Below are 17,834 nucleotides of genomic sequence, written 5' to 3' on the forward strand. Positions count from 1 at the left end.
TCCCAGCCATTTAGATATCCCAATCTCAATTAACAGAGCACCTCCTCAGGCTGGTTGTGTCAACTAATTTGACTGAATTAGATTAAGACTAAAGACATTTGCTGCATATTTTAATTCACTCTTAGTTAGTTTTGTGAGTGCATATATATATATATATATATATATATATATATATATAGTGAATATCGTTTCAGTTCCTAGTATTTATTGTTATGTCAGTTAACTAAGTTTTTTTTTTCCACATCTAATTTAAACTGTAATAACTGTGGTTGACACAAATACTCCAGAAGTCAGAAAATAAATGGCAATAAATTACAATAGAAAACTGACAGAACAGCACAAAGCACTCAGTGACCCAGACTGTGTGTGATTCACTCTATTGTTCGCTGGTGCTGTAACAGACCTCTGCTGCCACTCTGTGTTCAATGGGAGGAAGTTACGACCCTTTAGCTCATATTTCTCTACACTGTGTGAATATAATCTGACTATTTATGTGCAAATTATGATTTAAAAATGAACATTTAATAACAGCAGCTCCGTTGAGCCTGCTGTTGATCTTAATGATGCTGCTTTAATTTAACATTAAAGTCAAGAAAATGGAAAAATAGCCTATTTATTCATCATTTAAAGACAAAATATAATTGTTTTTAAGGGGAGACACGAGAGGTGAATAAGTCCTACCAGTTCATTTAACAAAAAAAAAGAAGAAAATAGTTAAAAGTAGCAGTCAGTATGAGTCATACCAGGTAATTTAACAAGAAAAGAAAAAAACATGAGTAAAAAATACATAAACACTTTTTTTTGAAACAAATGTACAAATAATCAGTTGGTTCATTTAATATAGTTAAAAATAAATAATAGTCTTTAAGTAGAGGAGTGTACAAACAATCAGTTGTACCAGTTCATTCAACAAGAAAAGAAAAAATAGTCCCAAATAACTAAAAACAAATAATTGACAATTGAAAAACACTCCAACCAGTTAATTTAACAAACAAACAAACAAATCAATAAAAGATCATTTATTTTATTATCATTATCCAGAGGAAGAAGAAAACTGTACAATCATTCGAAGAAAAAAATCAGTTAAAAATAAAAATAAAGGCTTCTTAAGAAGAGGAATTCACTTCTACCAGTTAATTTAAAAGAGGATAAAAAAAAAAAATAAAGATTTTATAAAAAATAAAGAGGAGTGCTCGTTTAACAAAAAAAAAAATCAATAAAATAAATGATAATATATAATTATTTTGGAAGAAGAAGAAAACCGTAGAAACACTCCAACCAGTTAATTTAACAAAAACAAAATAAAAATAAATAAATAGCTAAAAATAAATCAAATAAAATAAATAACATCCGACATGATGCTCCTCATCACAGCCTCCCTCGGCGCATGCGCACCGCCGCCCTGCTCTCGTGTGGCTGACCGTTAGTGACCTCCGTCTGCTGCAGCACACACACATACACACACATACACACACACATACACACACACACACACACACACGAGGAGGAGAGATGGCCGGTATTTTCGGGAAGATCTTCGTGGGGATTTACGTGGAGATAAAACGGAGCGACGGTACGTAGCAGGCTCCACACACACACACCGACACGGACAGGAACGCTAGACCCCGCTCCCCATCCGGCGGGTCCGGATGAGAGGAGCTAACGTCACCGCAGCGGGGTGCTGGTGCTAGCTAGCAACCTGCTACATCACCGATTTCACCTGCATGTCGCGCCGGAAAACGCGGCGAGTGAATTGTTAGAGGGCTAAAACCGGGAGAAATGGTGTTTTCTGTCACGCTGCTGTCGACTGTCAGTCATGGAGGCACACGCCGGGCGGTCCGGCTGGAAGACAGACAGACAGATAGACAGACAGACAGGCGGGCGGGTCCGTCCACCTGTGCGGCTGTCCGGCTAATAAAACGACACCTGCTGTCCTCTCCCCTGCCCTGTCCTCCTTCTGCCTGCATCATGGCAGAAACCCTCCAGTGCTCACTGCCAACTGCACCAAACCTGCACTGCATCATCCAGCAGTGGCCTCTGATGGATGGCTGCACGCATGGGGGGGCCTCTCCCCTCTGCCTGCATCCCACAGCCGGCGTTAAAACTCATTTTCCCCTCCATATAAATGCGTGTATATCTCTGCTCAGGCTGCCTGACGAGAGCCCAGTTACCAGCCGAAAGATGCAGCTCTTTAAGTTATGTGTGGCAGGAGAAAGTCTCATCATCCATCATGAGCCACACCCATCAGCATCTCCTTATTTCCAAATTAATGTTAATATCTGGTGTATTTCCTGTGTGCATTGGTATGAAAACGCTGCTCTCGGCTAGATACGTGCGTGCTTCGTGGCTCATTTGATAAAGCAGCCTATATATCCCATAGGCGTTGACTCTACAGCGGGCCTAGCATGTCTGTGCATCCTCTCTCTGCAGGACGAATACACCAGGCGATGGTCACATCACTGCATGAGGACAATGACAGTGTGACAGTGGAGTGGATCGAGAATGGAGACACCAAAGGGAAAGAGGTATTGCTGCCACTGACGTACTGTATCATGGACATGAATGTGCTCATTTGTCTCCTCTAAACAAATCCTTGTTGTATTCTGCTCACTCTCAGGCTCATACTTGTATTTCGAGGTCTTACTGGAGCAGGTTTACATGGTGAAATGTGCAAAAAGATGCATTATTTTTCTCATGGCTGCTGCAGCTGTTTTCAGCCTCTGCCTGAATGCTCAGTTTTAGAAAAACAGATCAACCTACGTGCTTCGCTCTCGTCTTTCAACATCTTCACGTTACCCGGAGCTGGCGTTAGTCAGGAAAGGGCAATGATGGGCAGCGAGGTGACAGACTAGAGGAGGTCACGTGTTCAAGAGATCCTCTTATGGCGTCATAAAGGGAGCCAAATCTATCTATCACTCATATTTGCTGAAAGATGGAGGAGAAAAGGAACGAGGACAAACTTTTCTGATAGTTCGGCCGTCTGTTGGCACAGCAGGGACTCATTTATGTTAAAAAGACATAAAAAAAGGACAATTTGCGTAATATGGGACATTTTAAAATGTCCTCCTGTCGGTTCACTATGTCGTGTGGCACCAAGACACAGTTTAATTAACTTGCATTCAAACACATTAGTACAGTGAGGTTTAAGTCTTATTTAAGGATATGAGCTTCGAGCTGGCTCCTATTTCTACATGTTTGGGGCTCAAAATGACTGGTAGGTTTGGTGACGTCATGCAGGGCACGAAAGACGCCAAGCTAACGATTGATCAGGGACCAGCGTGCAGTCTGTCGGTCAAGTCATGGCAAGAATTTAAGACCGTGATCGACTAATCTGATTCACTGACCAATGGGCAAAAATATCAAATAGTTTTTCTGATTTTAACGAAGTGAAATGGTTGCTTTGTGAGCGCAGAAGAAAACTACAACTCCCATGAAAAAACTACATCGTAAATTGGGTTCATTCATATCCATAAAACTCACCAAAGTTCTCTAATAAAATGTAGTTTTTCCACATTTCTAGTTGTGATCTCTAAACTTCTACAGCATTCAGTCCTCTCAAACATCAAGGGCTTATGGGAAATGGTGTTTGCTAAAGGTTACTAAAAGACGTCACATGACATACCTGGGCTCTCGTCCAGGTCTGGATTGTAAATTATTAGAATCGTTAAAAATGTTAATAGGATTTTGAATGAGGTTTTCCTCCTCCTGGAACAGAACCAGGAAGTTCTGGTCTCACTTCAGCCCTCCATACTGAGATTATATGATTAGATAACGATGATAATAACAATCTCTGTCTTATGTCTGCCTCAGATCGATCTGGAGAGCGTCTTTGCTCTGAATCCAGATGTTGCTCCTGATGAGGAGATACCACAGAGTCCAGAAGCTCCTCTTCCTCCCTCTAGTGTCGCCAAAACCAGCAAACTCCCCAAGGTGTGCTCCTCACCAGTTCCTATCAGCTAGTGATTGGTGTTTAGTTATTGATGTCTGCATTAATTGCTTTCTTCAACAGTGTCTTTATGTTGCTATCTGTTTTTGATTTTATTTTCAGACAAAGCGGATTACAGCAATACCCAAGGCTGAGAACGCTCCACGGGAGAACAGAGGTGTGATATTAAATCATACTTTTATGTTTATTTGTTTATTTTTTTATCACATCTTCACCTGAGGGCAGACACACTATCAGGTTCTTGTCTGGTACATGTAACACACACACAGATACAAATGTTACAAACAGAGGAAAAGGCATTGATCAGCTTATAGGGCACATATGATCAAAGGAGGTGCACTAAAAGTGCTTGTTTGATCCACTGACAGGCTCAGAGTGTTATTCTAAGTGTGTGACAGCATCATGGAAAGGATCCCTACAGAGAGAGACCTGGAAGATCCTTTTGGTTTAACCACAAACAGCCGTTATATCGCTCTCTGCACACACACACCAGACTACATTCACTAAAACAGTAATTGTGCCTTGCAGAACATGGGAGTTGCTGGTCTACTGCTGCATTGATCGGTTTGTTGGTTTTGTTTGATTAGCTTAAGAGTGAACAAATTAGCCAAATTTTTTAAAAAGTAAAATGATGGCAAACCCTCTCTATAGTTACACACTGCAGATTTATAGAATTATATACATTAATGGATTAGCTGACCTTCTGTTTCAGCTCTAAATAAACCAAAAATCATCTGCATGCGTACACACCAGTATAAGTGGAAACATGTACACTTGTAAGCATGAAGTGGATGAATATGTGGGACTGTGTGCTCTTCAGCTGCAGCAGTGGGAACCACCCGGGCCCGTCCCAGCCAGCACAGCCAGCACAGCCAGGCTGCAGAGCTGCCGCCGCCTGCCATCGCCGCCCAGCCTGCACTCAACCAGTCCCTGTTACAGCAGCAGAACGGTAACACACAGCCTCAGCGTCCGCGTCACGCACGTCCAAGTCCTCACGCCTCAGATCTGTTGTACTTTGTAGTTTTATGTGAGTGTTGTTGAGGCCAGACCCACTGAAGTCATGCTCCCACACAGCTGTGAGAGCGTCAAAGGCTCTTTCACAGTCACTCGCTGGCTCGGCCTCTGCACTACCACTCATACTACAGCGCTTGTTTTAGGTTTTCAGCTGTGGCTGTTGGAATCAGCATAAATATATAAGCTTCTGTGGAAATGTGTATTTGGAAAGCTGCAGAATCACTTGGAGGGACAAGTCTGGAGGTTAAAAAGACCAAAACCAGCGATGAATGTGTCCTTAAAAAATGTATCCAAAGCCTGATATCTTTTCTTATTCCTCTGTGCCACAGAGCTCCATTGTTGTCTAAGAACTATTAAAACCAGTGGAAAAAGACTTGACTTAAATAGAAGTAGTAATACGATAGCAGCTACCCTCCCGTGTTGCTGTTCTGCTCTCTACATGTGTCACGAAATATTGTTAAATACTACAATAACATGCAAGTTAAACTCATTTATTGTACAAGCTAACGTTAGCAGTGGTTGAATCAACGTGTTTTTTTGTGCATTTTGAAATATCATCAGCAAAGTGTGATGGAAACATCATTTTCCAAAAAAAGGTGGTTTTACCCTTTTTAAAAAGGAGCTGATGAGCTAACTGGGAAAATGGAAACACACAACAACGTCTCGACTGTAACCTTCAAAAACAAATGTCATATTTCCATAGAAGTCTCTACATTGTTTTTCATCATTTGAGGCTAAACTGGCGCTCTGACTCAACTGATGATCTCGTAACAGTAGTGGATGAAAACAACTATTTTCTTTTGCCAATTTTCTCGAAATTTGGTCCAGATTTGCCAAACATTTGGATGGAAACCCGGCCACTGTGTCCTCAAGGATAGGGAACACTTTGTTACATCCAAATAATGTCACTGTCTTAAATATGTTGAGTCCTGTAGTTAGCAGTCTGGTTAACTTAAATGTGAGTAATTAAATAAGCATTATCAGCTAAATGTACTCAAAGTATCGAAAGTAAAAGTTCTGTTTTTTACCTCTGATTCATTTTAGTATAAGAAGCATTTGAATGTTTTAGCTGGTTTCAGTGGAGCAAATGTTGATTCTGCTGTTTGGTAGTTTAATCGCTGGTAGGGCGTCATTTTGATATAAAAATAAACACTGTAGTTTATTTTGACTCACACACACTGTCCTGCTTCCAAATAGTCAATAGAGCACCAAGTGTGGATTCATCCGCCGCTGAAAATAGTCCCCAAAAGATCCACTACTTCTTCCTGTTTGTGTTTTCTAAAAATTTTGTAAAAGCTGTTTTAGGAGATAATTTCGCCCTTTTGTTGAATTAAAAGTATATTAGTGTGTCGTCTTTGAACATGTATGTCTTCAGTAGGAACGAATGGTCTTATCCTCAAATGATTGTGGAAGTTAATTGTGATTATTTTGATTATTTTTGCTTTTTCCTTTCCAGCACGGAGGAAATCCAACTGTGTGAAGGAGGTGGAGAAACTGCAGGAGAAACGAGAGAAGAGGCGACTTCAGCAGCAAGAGCTCAGAGAGAAAAGGGCACAAGTGAGTGACAACGAGTGGCTTCGTTTTATTTGTAATGTCTTAAATTAATGCTCACACAAGCACAACTTAAAGGGATAGTTTGGATTTTTTAAAGTGAGGTTATATGAGGTATATACCAGTAGTCAGTGTAGTGTCCCACAGACTCTTCAGTAATGCACTGCCACCTAAAAAAAGCTGCTTACCGTCAGACAGCCCTTTTCTAATGTTGAACTGAAGTCGTTTTCTCTTTGCTTGCTTCAATGAAAATAGACAGCATACACTTAAGCTGATGTTAACACTCTTGTTTTCTATTCTTTTTGCAGGAGGTGGATGTCAATTTACCAAACTATGAAATCATGTGTATGATCAGAGACTTCAGAGCCAGTCTGGACTACAGGCCTTTAACCAGTAATGATCTGGTGAGTCTGGTTTGAGCTGTGATTTCTGATTCAGTGTAAAGTACTTAAATACTTGTGTGACACAGACAATAAGAGCAAAACTGTCATTTAATGAGCATCTCCAGTTACACTTTTACATCTTAAATGTCACGAGTCATGAAGCCAAACATTGTTCAAAGTCACAGAACTTTATGTATAACTAATTTCATAGCTAAAAAACACAGGGGTTTGAATATTTCACTCACTGATTCCTCCAACCTTAAAGCTGCTTGAGGGGAACTAAAAGTTGTGATGTTGTAGTTGTAGTCTGGTGGCTTTGCTCTGCCACCAGACTCCATTGACAGAAACTGTAATTTTACTCAGCAGAAAACAGGAGTGCTGCCTGGACGGATTAGTTAGTTTGTGTAGTTTTGTGTCACACAAATATTTTGTTGCATCCAAACTAAAACACCAGAGTCACACAACAACACACAAAAACAAACCTACTGGAAGAGCAGTGGACCAGCGACTCTTGTATTCTGCAAGGTAAAATGATTGTTTTTGTGAATGGAGTCTGGTGGCTTTGAAGAGAGTGATATCTCTGTAGGAATCCTTTCTGTAATGTTGTCAGACACAACAATCTGAGCCTGTCAGTGGCTAAAACAAGCACTTTTAGTGGACCTACTGTGATCAGGTGCAGTTGTTCCAAAGGATTAACATTACAGCCATCACAGCCTGTTTCATGGCTGCGAGTCAAACGATCTATTGGACCAAATCTGGCACTTTTGAACCCAAAATATGAAGAAATGGGGCTCAGGTTTAAAAATATCAATTGAATTTCTAAGCAGAGGTTCTTTACAGTGTCTCATACAAGAGTATAATCAATATATGCAGCTCATACAGTGTAACTGTTGATGTTTCAGATCGAGGAGCACAGGATATGTGTGTGTGTGCGTGCACGTCCCCTCAATAAAAAAGGTAAGCAGCCCTTTTTACCTTTTTAGGTGTGTTCAGACAGAGCAAAGCTCATTTTCATGCGACTTATTGTGTCTTTTCATCTTTCAGAGTTGTCGGTGAAGGATTTGGATGTGATCACCATTCCCAGTAAGGACGTGGTAATGGTCCATGAGCCCAAGCAGAAAGTCGACCTGACCCGCTACCTGGAGAACCAAACTTTCCGATTCGACTACGCTTTCGATGAGAACTCCACCAATGAAATGGTTTACAGGTAACCAGGTGTTTGTATTTCTGTGGAACCCCAAACTTATTTTTACATGTTTACATGGCGTCTAAATGAGTGGTGGGTACGAAAAGGGTTGGAAGGTTTAGAAAAAAAAATTGTCACAGGGTTAAAAAATACTGGAATTACCCTTTAGATCCATAAAAAAACAAAGGCATAATTAAGTAAAATAATTAGTAAGATTTGAAAATGAGGTGACAACACATTGTGATTTTTTTTTTTTTTTTAAAAGCAATGTATTACATTTTTTATGTATTTCTTTAATTTATATTTTATGTCTTATGTATTTTTGTACTGATATAGTTATTCATTGTTTATGTTAATTGGAAATATAATAAAGAAAATGTAAAAGCATTTTGAAATTTGTTACAATCTTTTTTAAACTTGATTTAAGTTTTGTTAATTGTATATTTTAATGTAAAAAAGAAAATATAAGAAATAGTACAAAAAATTATTTATTAGTATTTATTTTAGTACTTTTGAATGAAAAATGCTCCTATAAAAATAAAAAATAAATGGGGTGAAACAACATTTTATAATAATGAGTTTTTACCTTTTAATAATTTCATTGACATGTTTTCCACATGTAATTCATGTGATTATTGATGTATTGATTTAATATTAAACACTCTGGCGCTCTATATTTTCCTAACAGGTTCACGGCTCAGCCGCTGGTGGAGACCATCTTTGAGAGGGGGATGGCGACCTGCTTCGCTTACGGACAAACCGGAAGTGGGAAAACACACGTGAGTGAAAACACACACTTTTTAACTTGAGAGGAGTTTTTGTTCCCAGTTTCTGCTTCCTGCTGTAACTCCAGATCTCCTCTTTAGACGATGGGAGGGGACTTTTCAGGAAAGAACCAGGACTGCTCCAAAGGGATCTACGCACTGTCAGGTCGGTCTCTCCCACAGTTCTCTGTCCTCACTGCTGGTTCATTCGACCAAATTAAAGCCTCTTTTTCTCTCTGTTTCCTCGTGCAGCCAGAGATGTTTTTCTCATGATAAAGAAGCCAAATTACAAGAAGTTGGATCTCCAAATCTTTGCCACATTTTTTGAGATTTACAGCGGGAAGGCAAGTGTCTTATTTTTTTTTTATTATACTTATTTTATCATGTCTTCACTGGCTGCAGCTGCACAAGAGACTATCTCAAATATTTCCTTATGCACATACAAAAGTTTTTCCTGCGTGTTAGATTTTTTCCTTTATCTCTATCAGGAAAAGTAACACACGTCACCATTTCTACTTTTTGTAGTTTTCAGTCCTGGTTCATCTTTCTGTTGTGAAACCCTGTGTGTTTACTCCAGCTTGTGATTGGTAGCGGTGGATTTAGATGTTTTGGAAACATTACAGAAGTTTGTTTGTGTTTAAAGGTGTTTGACCTGCTAAACCGCAAAGCCAAGTTACGGGTCCTGGAGGACGGGAAGCAGCAGGTGCAGGTGGTGGGGCTGCAGGAGAGGGAGGTGAAATGCACAGAGGACGTCCTCAAACTCATCGAAGTGGGAAACAGCTGCAGGTGAGGAGCATGAATTAATTCTCCAGGAAACTCCAGAATAAGCATAAAGTTTTATTCATTTTCTCTCTGTCCCTTTGTCTTCTTCAGGACTTCTGGGCAGACCTCGGCGAATGCTCACTCCTCTCGGAGCCACGCCGTGTTCCAGATCATCCTGCGCCGGCGGGGGAAGATGCACGGAAAGTTCTCCCTCATCGACCTGGCGGGGAACGAGCGAGGGGCCGACACATCCAGCGCCGACCGCCAGACTCGCCTGGAAGGAGCTGAGATCAACAAGAGCCTGCTGGCACTAAAGGTCAGTAAAGGCCCTCCTCAGTCAGTCAGAGAGGAAATCAGATTAAAGACATCACTTAAAGGGATAGGTTGGATTATTTGAAGTGGGGTTGTGTATTACCTTCAGTAGATGGTAGAAGCAGACAGGAGTCCTGACACAGACGCTAAGTATGAGTTTAAATGTTGGCTATATTCACAGTGTTTTCACTGCTTCATGTCATCAGACAGCCCTTTACATCCATCTGTGCTGTCTTCAGTCACCAGACTCCATTAACAAAAACAGCCCTTTAACGCTGCAGTATGTGGGAGTAGCTGATGTGGTACTTTGTTTGTCTTATTGTGTTACCTCGATGTTTTAAAACACTGAAGTCACAGAAAGTTGACCAGCAACTCCTGTGTTGTTGGACTCATCATTTGATAAATAAAATGTAAGTACAGCCCAACCGCCCACGGTGACGTCTTCAGGTAGCTTGTTTAGTCCGACCAGCTTCCCAAAACCTTGAAATATGTAGTTTCATTTAAATGTAAAATGGAGAAAAGCAGCAAATCCTCACATTTGTGGAGCTGCAACCAGAGAATATTGTCTGTTTTTCTCTCTAATCAATTTAAATGCAGAATATAAAACCTGTTGTCTCTGTCTTCCTGCAGGAGTGTATCCGAGCGCTGGGCAGGAACAAACCTCACACCCCGTTTAGAGCCAGCAAGTTAACCCAAGTGCTGAGGGACTCGTTCATTGGAGAGAACTCCAGAACATGCATGGTGAGACCGGAGCAGAGCTGTGTGCACACCACTGATACAATGATACGATCCAGATCTGACTCTGTAATGCTCCCCTGCAACAGATCGCTACCATCTCCCCTGGAATGGCGTCATGTGAAAACACCCTGAACACGCTGAGATACGCCAACAGGTAAAACAGACTCACCTCTCCTGATTTTCAGTGCAAAACTCATGGTTAACTATCCAAACCCCCAAATCTTTCTTCACATGGCTGTTTTATGAGACGTGCTTTATTGCTTCAGGGAGAGTTTTGAGAATTCTGCTTTAAAAAATAAGTTAAATTAATGTCAGAGCTTTTCTTTGTGTATCCAGACAGCACAAGTATCAAATGTTCAGTTGCTCCACAATGATAGAGAACAGATGTGGCAGCTTCTTATTTATAGTCGACCATCACTGGTTAAAATAATCTAACACCATCAGAGGCAGATTATATGAGCTGTAGCTAATGAACAGCTAAAAGGAACATTGATTAATGCAGCTTTACCTTGTTCTAACTCACAGATAATGAAGTACACCTCAGTGACGTTAATGATTTCCCCGTTTGCCTTCCTTCTCCTGTGGTTACGTGTCGTCCTCTCTCTCTCTCTCTCTCCTGCCATGTATCCAGAGTAAAGGAGTTTGGGATAAGTCCCTCAGACATCCCCTTCTCCCAGAGCGGGGGCGGAGGGGGTCGCTCTGAGCTCTCCCCTACTTACGAGTACGATCACTTTATATTACGTCTCTCCACTGTATCATCTGACATCAACCATTGACAACCACTTTTTGTTGCTTCCTACCCACTTAGAAGTTACCCCCAATCCCTTAAAGCTCTAGTTTAAGTTTCTTATTGTTGATTAAGCTGATTAAAACTGGAGTACGCAGCTCTAAAAAAAATGAGCTGAATGATGAGTCTAGGAGGTTTATTAGAGGGGATAACTTCTGCCTTTCTGTGTTGATTTCACACAAACAGTTTTCTTCACCATCCATTATTTGTTAATGCTTTTATTTTTCCAGGCTCCACTTCCCTGCATGCAGTCTGTTTGCTGTTGTTCTGGCATGCTAAGCACTTCCACCAGTATGTCTGGTCAGAGACCTCATTAGCCACACTGCTGTGTTTCAGGGTGAAGGAGCTCACCGTGGACCCTGCAGCGGCGTTGGACGGCCATCAGGGAGGACACGTCAACCAGCTGGAGGTGCTGGAGGCTCAGTGGGGAGTCGGGAGCTCTCCACAGAGGGACGACCTGAAGCTGCTGTGTGAACAGAATGTAAGGCAACAAGTCTTCTGCCCTTATTAACACTTCATGACCTGTGGTGGTTCTTCTTCTTCCAAAATTAAATAAAACAAATCTCAAAAATAGTTTAAAGCTTTTATTACACAAACTACATACAAACAGGTGTTAACAGCTGCTCCTGGTGTCTCTGTAGGAGGAGGAAGTTTCTCCACAGCTCTTCACCTTCCATGAAGCAGTCTCTCAGCTGGTGGAGATGGAGGAGCAGGTTCTGGAGGACCACAGGGCTGTCTTCCAGGTACAGTGGAGCCTTTCTCACCTCACACACTAAAAAGTGGAAAATTTAAATCAATTATGCTGAAAGACACATCTCTTCAAGAACTCACCACCAGCTGGATATTAGAGAGGCTGCAGGTTTAAGACTTGACACATGGTGTTGAACTTTGTCCTCACAGGAGTCGATCCGCTGGCTGGAAGATGAGAAGGTGCTTTTGGAAATGACGGAGGAGGTGGACTATGACGTCGAGTCCTTCGCTACTCAGCTGGAGCAGATCCTGGATCAGAAGATCGACATCCTGACTGAGCTGAGAGGTAAAGCAACACAAAAAAAAACCAAACAATCAGTTCAATAAACCATGAAAGAATAAAGTATATACAAATACTCACTCTACATTATTTTGTCATATTTAACATTACTAAATATTGTACTTTAAAATGTAAGGAGAATAAAAATATTCTATTCTTAAAGTTGTAATTGTACAGGGTTTAGAGGTGAAAAGCAGCCTGATCAAGTGGATCTAACATTTTTTTGCTTGCCATGTCACATTTATAGGTCATGAGAAGTCATTTTAAACATATACACAAATTGGATTTTTGTAAATGTTTCACTTGACTTTCACACAACAGTAGTGGATAAACTTATTTTCTTTGTGCCACATTTGGATGGAAACACATCAAGTATTTCACACCTGAAAAGCCAAATAAAACAAGCGTATATTTACCTGCTGTGACTCCTCTTTCAGATAAAGTCAAGTCTTTCCGCTCGGCGCTGCAGGAAGAGGAGCAGGCGAGCCAACAGATCACCCCGAAGAGGCCTCGTGCTCTATAGACACACATCAAATCTAAGATATTTCACCGACTCCTCGCTGTTGACGAAAGAGCTGATTTAGCTCGGCTGTGATTATACGACGTTACCGTCTCTGTGCGTTTGGTCTCCCCTCAGCTGCTCCGCTGTACAGGCCGCCATCGCTTCCCATCATGCACCGCCCCATCCGTCCACCTGTAATCAAACCAAAGAGCAGCCCGTCGCTGCTCCTCCATCCTCCTGTGAACTGTATCTAAAAAAAGAAAAAAGGTTTTTGTATGTGTTATGTCACAAGTGCTTCATTTTAAAAAACGCTACAAGTGAATAATTATGTTTTAAATACATTTTTATAGAGTCCATCATTGCTTATCCTCACTCTGGCCAGTTTTATAAACAACTTTTGCCATTTTGTGCAATATTTGGAGGACTTTCCTCCCGTTCGTGCCCCTCGTTTCAGCTCCGGGCCGACAGGGCATGTCGAGATTGTGTGTAGAAATGAGCCACCGTGTGTTTGTGTTGATACTGTATGTAAATTATGTCTGACTGAGAGGAAGCTTAAAAAAAAAATAAACTAATCCTGCATCACATTAATCGACCTACTGGAGGCGCTATAATCCAAGACGAAGCGACTGACTTCAGAGCTCCTTCCATACAAACAACGACGGTCAATTTTTCATTTGCCAAAATAAAGAAAAGCTACTTCTTCTTGCTGCACTCGCTTTGAATTTTTCTGTACAAGTTTAAATTGATAAGAGTCTGGATTTCTTACTGCAAACACTTCTCAGTTTAGGATATTAACTCCAGGTTGAGGTCATGAATTCAGATTTTAAACTAAACACTTTAGTAATAAAGCTCTTATGTTATTGTCAGTGATTTCTTTCCTATAAAGAAATCTGTAAAAATACACCTTAAGTCTCATCTTGATTAATAATTCTGTTACTTCAGCCTGATTATTATTAGTCAGCATCATTATTTTACATAAATATAAAAGTTAACATGGAAACTGTTGGCTTTTTGTTTACACTTTAAGTGACTCCAAATCAGAAGTTATTACAAAACTACACAGGCCACCAAATTAATACTAGAAACTACAGTGGACTAATAGAACACCTTTATGTTGATTTTCTTTTAACATTTAGAAATAATAGCTTCCATACTGCTCTGGACAAACAGAACAAGCCTCTATTGTATGTTAAGGTCATAAATTCAGATTTTAAGTTGAGGACAGAAGAGTGTAGGTTTTGGTCTTTTCACTGACAAAACAATGAGACAATCCCGTCAATGTATTTGACTTCCTGTCTTAAGAACAAATGTAGTTTGAGTGACAAACATTTAAAAACTATTTTATAGTTATTGCTGATATCTCTCAGCTCAGGCTGACTGAGGGAGCGTCAATAAATTACTGCTCCATTTACACACAATTTATTTATGATTTTAAAAATTAAACTACGTTGACTTGAAGTAGTAAAGAGTATTATTTTTGATAATTAACCATTTTCTCTTCCAGTAGTTTCCATGTAATTAACTACAGAGGACGCACTTCTTTATATTGGATTTTAGTGCTTCATCTATTTCCTAGAAACATTACACAAGTAATTTCTACACTGGATAAAAACACCTATCTTTGATTTTAGGGCTTTTTTGGGACAAATATTAACAACTTAGTGTAGTGATCATCTCTGGTCTACACAAATGTGTCAATAACAGAAGTCACTACACACAACAAACCTCCAGTCCATAGCCTAACCCTGAAAATCATTAATTCACCATAGAAATATTATTAATTGCACTTCACGTGTGTCACGTGTGAACATTTTTAGTTTCAGGGTGACTTACCCCCTCCTGAGGATATCAGCATCATCTCTGACGTCCGTGGGGAACAAACACCCATAAATTCCAGGGAAACTGCCTGAAAACCACCACATTTTTTAGTTCTCTTCAGTATCAAAGTAACGCAGCGATAAATTATCTGTATATCCATTTATACACTGCAAACAGGAAGTGCTAATAAACAATTATATACTTACTTTTAGAATAGTTTTTTCCCCTCTGGCACCATTTAAAACAGCCAAAGATACATTAATGTTGGTTACCTCAGTAAATGTAATAAACTGAAATATAATCAGCAGAATGTTTTAATAGACATTTCATAAAAACAGTGAGGACATGGTGGACAACACATCTGGTTTATTTATTGTTTAGCATGAAGGTTAAGTAATTCCAATTTGAGTGGATGACATGCAAACAGCTTGTTAAATAGAGCTGCTTCCTTATTGGGTTTCACTTTGTTTTCATGCACCCGCTGACTGAAAAACCAGCCTCCAGTTATACTTCAAAGGTTCTGTAAAATACTGCAGTTTGAAAAATAGGTACAGTAAGTCCTATAAAATGCTCAGCAGTCGACTGTTGTAAAGAGACAGCAGAGGTCCAGCTCCAGTACAAATAGTCTCCAGGAGCTGTGAAACACAACTGCAGGTGTGTGTGAGTGTTATTTCAGACTGTGAGTTGCCTTTAGCTTGGTTTGTGGTAGATTGTGCCCCTGCTGTGAGAAGAGTTTCTGTGATTGGAACAAGAATATTGCACTGATAGAAACAAAAACCAAAACAAACTTGCTGTGTTGGTCCGTAGCCTTAATGATCGCCAAAGTGACAAAGAAAATGCTACATATTTCAAATAGATTTCACCAGAAATTTCCAGAGTAACATCATGATCTGTAGGTAAATAAATAACTCTCAAACAGCCCTACATACACATCTGTACAGTATGTACACAGACACATCCACAGCTCCTGAACAGTCCCAGAACCCACATGAGCGGACATTCAACTCAGCAGCCAAACGGCTACTAGAAAGGGGAAACAAAGCATTTAGCAGCCAAAACAAACCCCCACTAAAACAGACAGACAACGCAAAAAAAGTCCACGACTTTCTGTCCACAATCAGCGGCGACACACTCGACCTCTGCATTTCTCTGTTGAAGCCACTTTTCTTCCTCAGACATGGACGACATTAGATTTAAAAAAACACAAATCAAAGCAGTAGGTAACGCTCTCGGTGCACACCTCCACTTCTCTGTATAATAAATGGTTGGATACGTCTAAATCAGGGGTTTTCAAACGGAGGGGCCTCCCCACGGGGGAGTGTGGGGGGGGGGGAACAGGTACATGCAGGTGATTAAAGGTATTTGATAACTAGCTAGTTAAGATCTTCCTGATAGGCCTGATGTTCTTTGTTTTGCAGTTCTCTTCTCACATTTGCACTGTTGCCCTTTAATCTTATGTTGACTCCATTCTCACTTTATTTCTTATCTTTGGTTGCTTTGTTACATTAATTTCAAATATGTTTAAGTTATTTCATGTGAAGAACTTGGTGCATGTCATTTCTTTGAATTTTGATGCCAATACAGTCAAATCTGAATAGACACACACTCCTAAATTCAGGCCAATTTAAACTTCCAGAGGAAGTCACATCCAAGAATTTGCTTAGAAATCCTGGACGAAAACGTTCCTTTTGACTGCAGAACTTGCCTGAGAATTATCACGTTTTTAAGTTTGCTTCAGTATCAAAGCAATCTGGTGCTAGTTGTCCCTACATCTACTTGTACACTGCCAACAGGAAGTGCTGCTAGCCAATTCGGTGTACTTTAAATGGTGCCAGGGGGAAGGGGGTTATGGGAAATGTAGTTCCGAAACTTGGTGGACAATTACACAATATACAGAAGTCGGAGAAAGAATAATAACCGGCGAACAGGAGGGCAGGGATGTTAAGGTTGTCTTGGGAGGGGGGGACCTGCAATGTCTGACTTTAAAAACCCCTGATCTAAATACTCCTCTGGAACTGTCCATTTGGCACATTTACTTACATTATTTTCATATCCTGACAAAATGCACAGACGTGTGCGAACCTGCACAAACAGTACACCCTGAAATCAGCAAGAAGTGTCATGCACTGCAGAGGCGCTCAAAAGTAGCAACATGAGATGGTAACTACAGTATATTTCTAGTGCAAAAAACAACAATGAGGTTATACAGTTGATTAACTACAGTATTAGAGAGTTATTTTGGCTTTTGTGGCGGGTTGAGGACATTGCTGCTCACACAGAGTGGAAACAGACACTCTGTGTGTAGTGAGGAAGCTGAGCATAAAACAACGGCATAGTAACATGAAGTGAACAAGAGGTACAACCACTCCACACATCCTTACAAGCTTTCAAGGGTTTAAAGGATAGGTTCACAATTTTTTTTAAAGTCTAAATTACAGCAAGAAATACCTGCTTGCCACTGTAAGCGATGGACAAAATCCACAGGCCTCAACGTTTATCTGAAGATAGTGAGGTTTTATAGTCTGGGAAATTAAAAATCAGCATATAGCATAAAGAATGTTTAACAAAAAAGGGGGCCTAGGATGGACAAGACAGCAGAAGAGGATAGAAATCATCAATCATAACTGATCTATGTTGTAGATCTAGTCAAGACTTTACCCTGTTACCCTCAGCAGGTGGAATTTGTCCAAAATGTTTTAAAGTGACTGCTGAACCATCATGTTCGCTTCATATAAGAGTTTTGAAGACGTTCTTTCCCAACATTAAGTGGATTTTAGACCCCATCGCTGACATTGGCATTAGAAAGGGATATTTTAACATCCAGTCTCAGTGGACTTTTAGTTTTCTAACAGGAGAGATGCCCCTTCTTCCTCTAGGAATATTATAAAGGAACACTACAGGCATCGGTGCGTCTCCCTCTCCTGCTACAGCTCACCTTGACCCTGAAGGTGTCACTACTCTATAGAGTATATAGGCTACAATATCATACTTATAGTATATACACACTTTAGAGAATATTACAGATCCAAAATATGAAAAAA

At 40.3% G+C, this 17,834-nt stretch overlaps 1 protein-coding gene across 1 annotated transcript; it reads left to right on the top strand.

The window, feature by feature from the left end:
* The first annotated feature begins 1,503 nt into the window (after window positions 1-1,503).
* LOC139218787 (kinesin-like protein KIF2A) lies at window positions 1,504-12,996 on the top strand. Its single transcript, XM_070850472.1, has 21 exons — window positions 1,504-1,573; window positions 2,431-2,525; window positions 3,811-3,930; window positions 4,049-4,103; window positions 4,767-4,895; window positions 6,417-6,517; window positions 6,820-6,915; window positions 7,797-7,851; window positions 7,939-8,101; window positions 8,769-8,859; window positions 8,947-9,010; window positions 9,097-9,188; window positions 9,488-9,630; window positions 9,718-9,922; window positions 10,549-10,659; window positions 10,743-10,810; window positions 11,288-11,377; window positions 11,780-11,924; window positions 12,085-12,186; window positions 12,344-12,479; window positions 12,911-12,996. Exons 1-21 carry the CDS (start codon window positions 1,513-1,515, stop codon window positions 12,994-12,996), a joined length of 2,208 nt encoding a protein of 735 aa, XP_070706573.1. The 5' UTR covers window positions 1,504-1,512.
* The last annotated feature ends 4,838 nt before the right edge of the window (window positions 12,997-17,834 follow it).

This window comes from Pempheris klunzingeri, chromosome 19 (assembly GCF_042242105.1).
Source record: "Pempheris klunzingeri isolate RE-2024b chromosome 19, fPemKlu1.hap1, whole genome shotgun sequence".
Lineage (NCBI taxonomy): Eukaryota > Metazoa > Chordata > Actinopteri > Acropomatiformes > Pempheridae > Pempheris > Pempheris klunzingeri.

What these genes read in the sequence shown, in the direction of transcription:
- LOC139218787 (XM_070850472.1), top strand. Translation starts at nt 1,513, where the DNA reads ATGGCCGGTATTTTCGGGAAGATCTTCGTGGGGATTTACGTGGAGATA. An exon ending in CGCTCCACGGGAGAACAGAG is followed by an intron (nt 4,104 to 4,766) that starts GTGTGATATTAA and finishes TGTGCTCTTCAG; the next exon opens with CTGCAGCAGTGGGAACCACC. An exon ending in TTGAGATTTACAGCGGGAAG is followed by an intron (nt 9,189 to 9,487) that starts GCAAGTGTCTTA and finishes TTGTGTTTAAAG; the next exon opens with GTGTTTGACCTGCTAAACCG.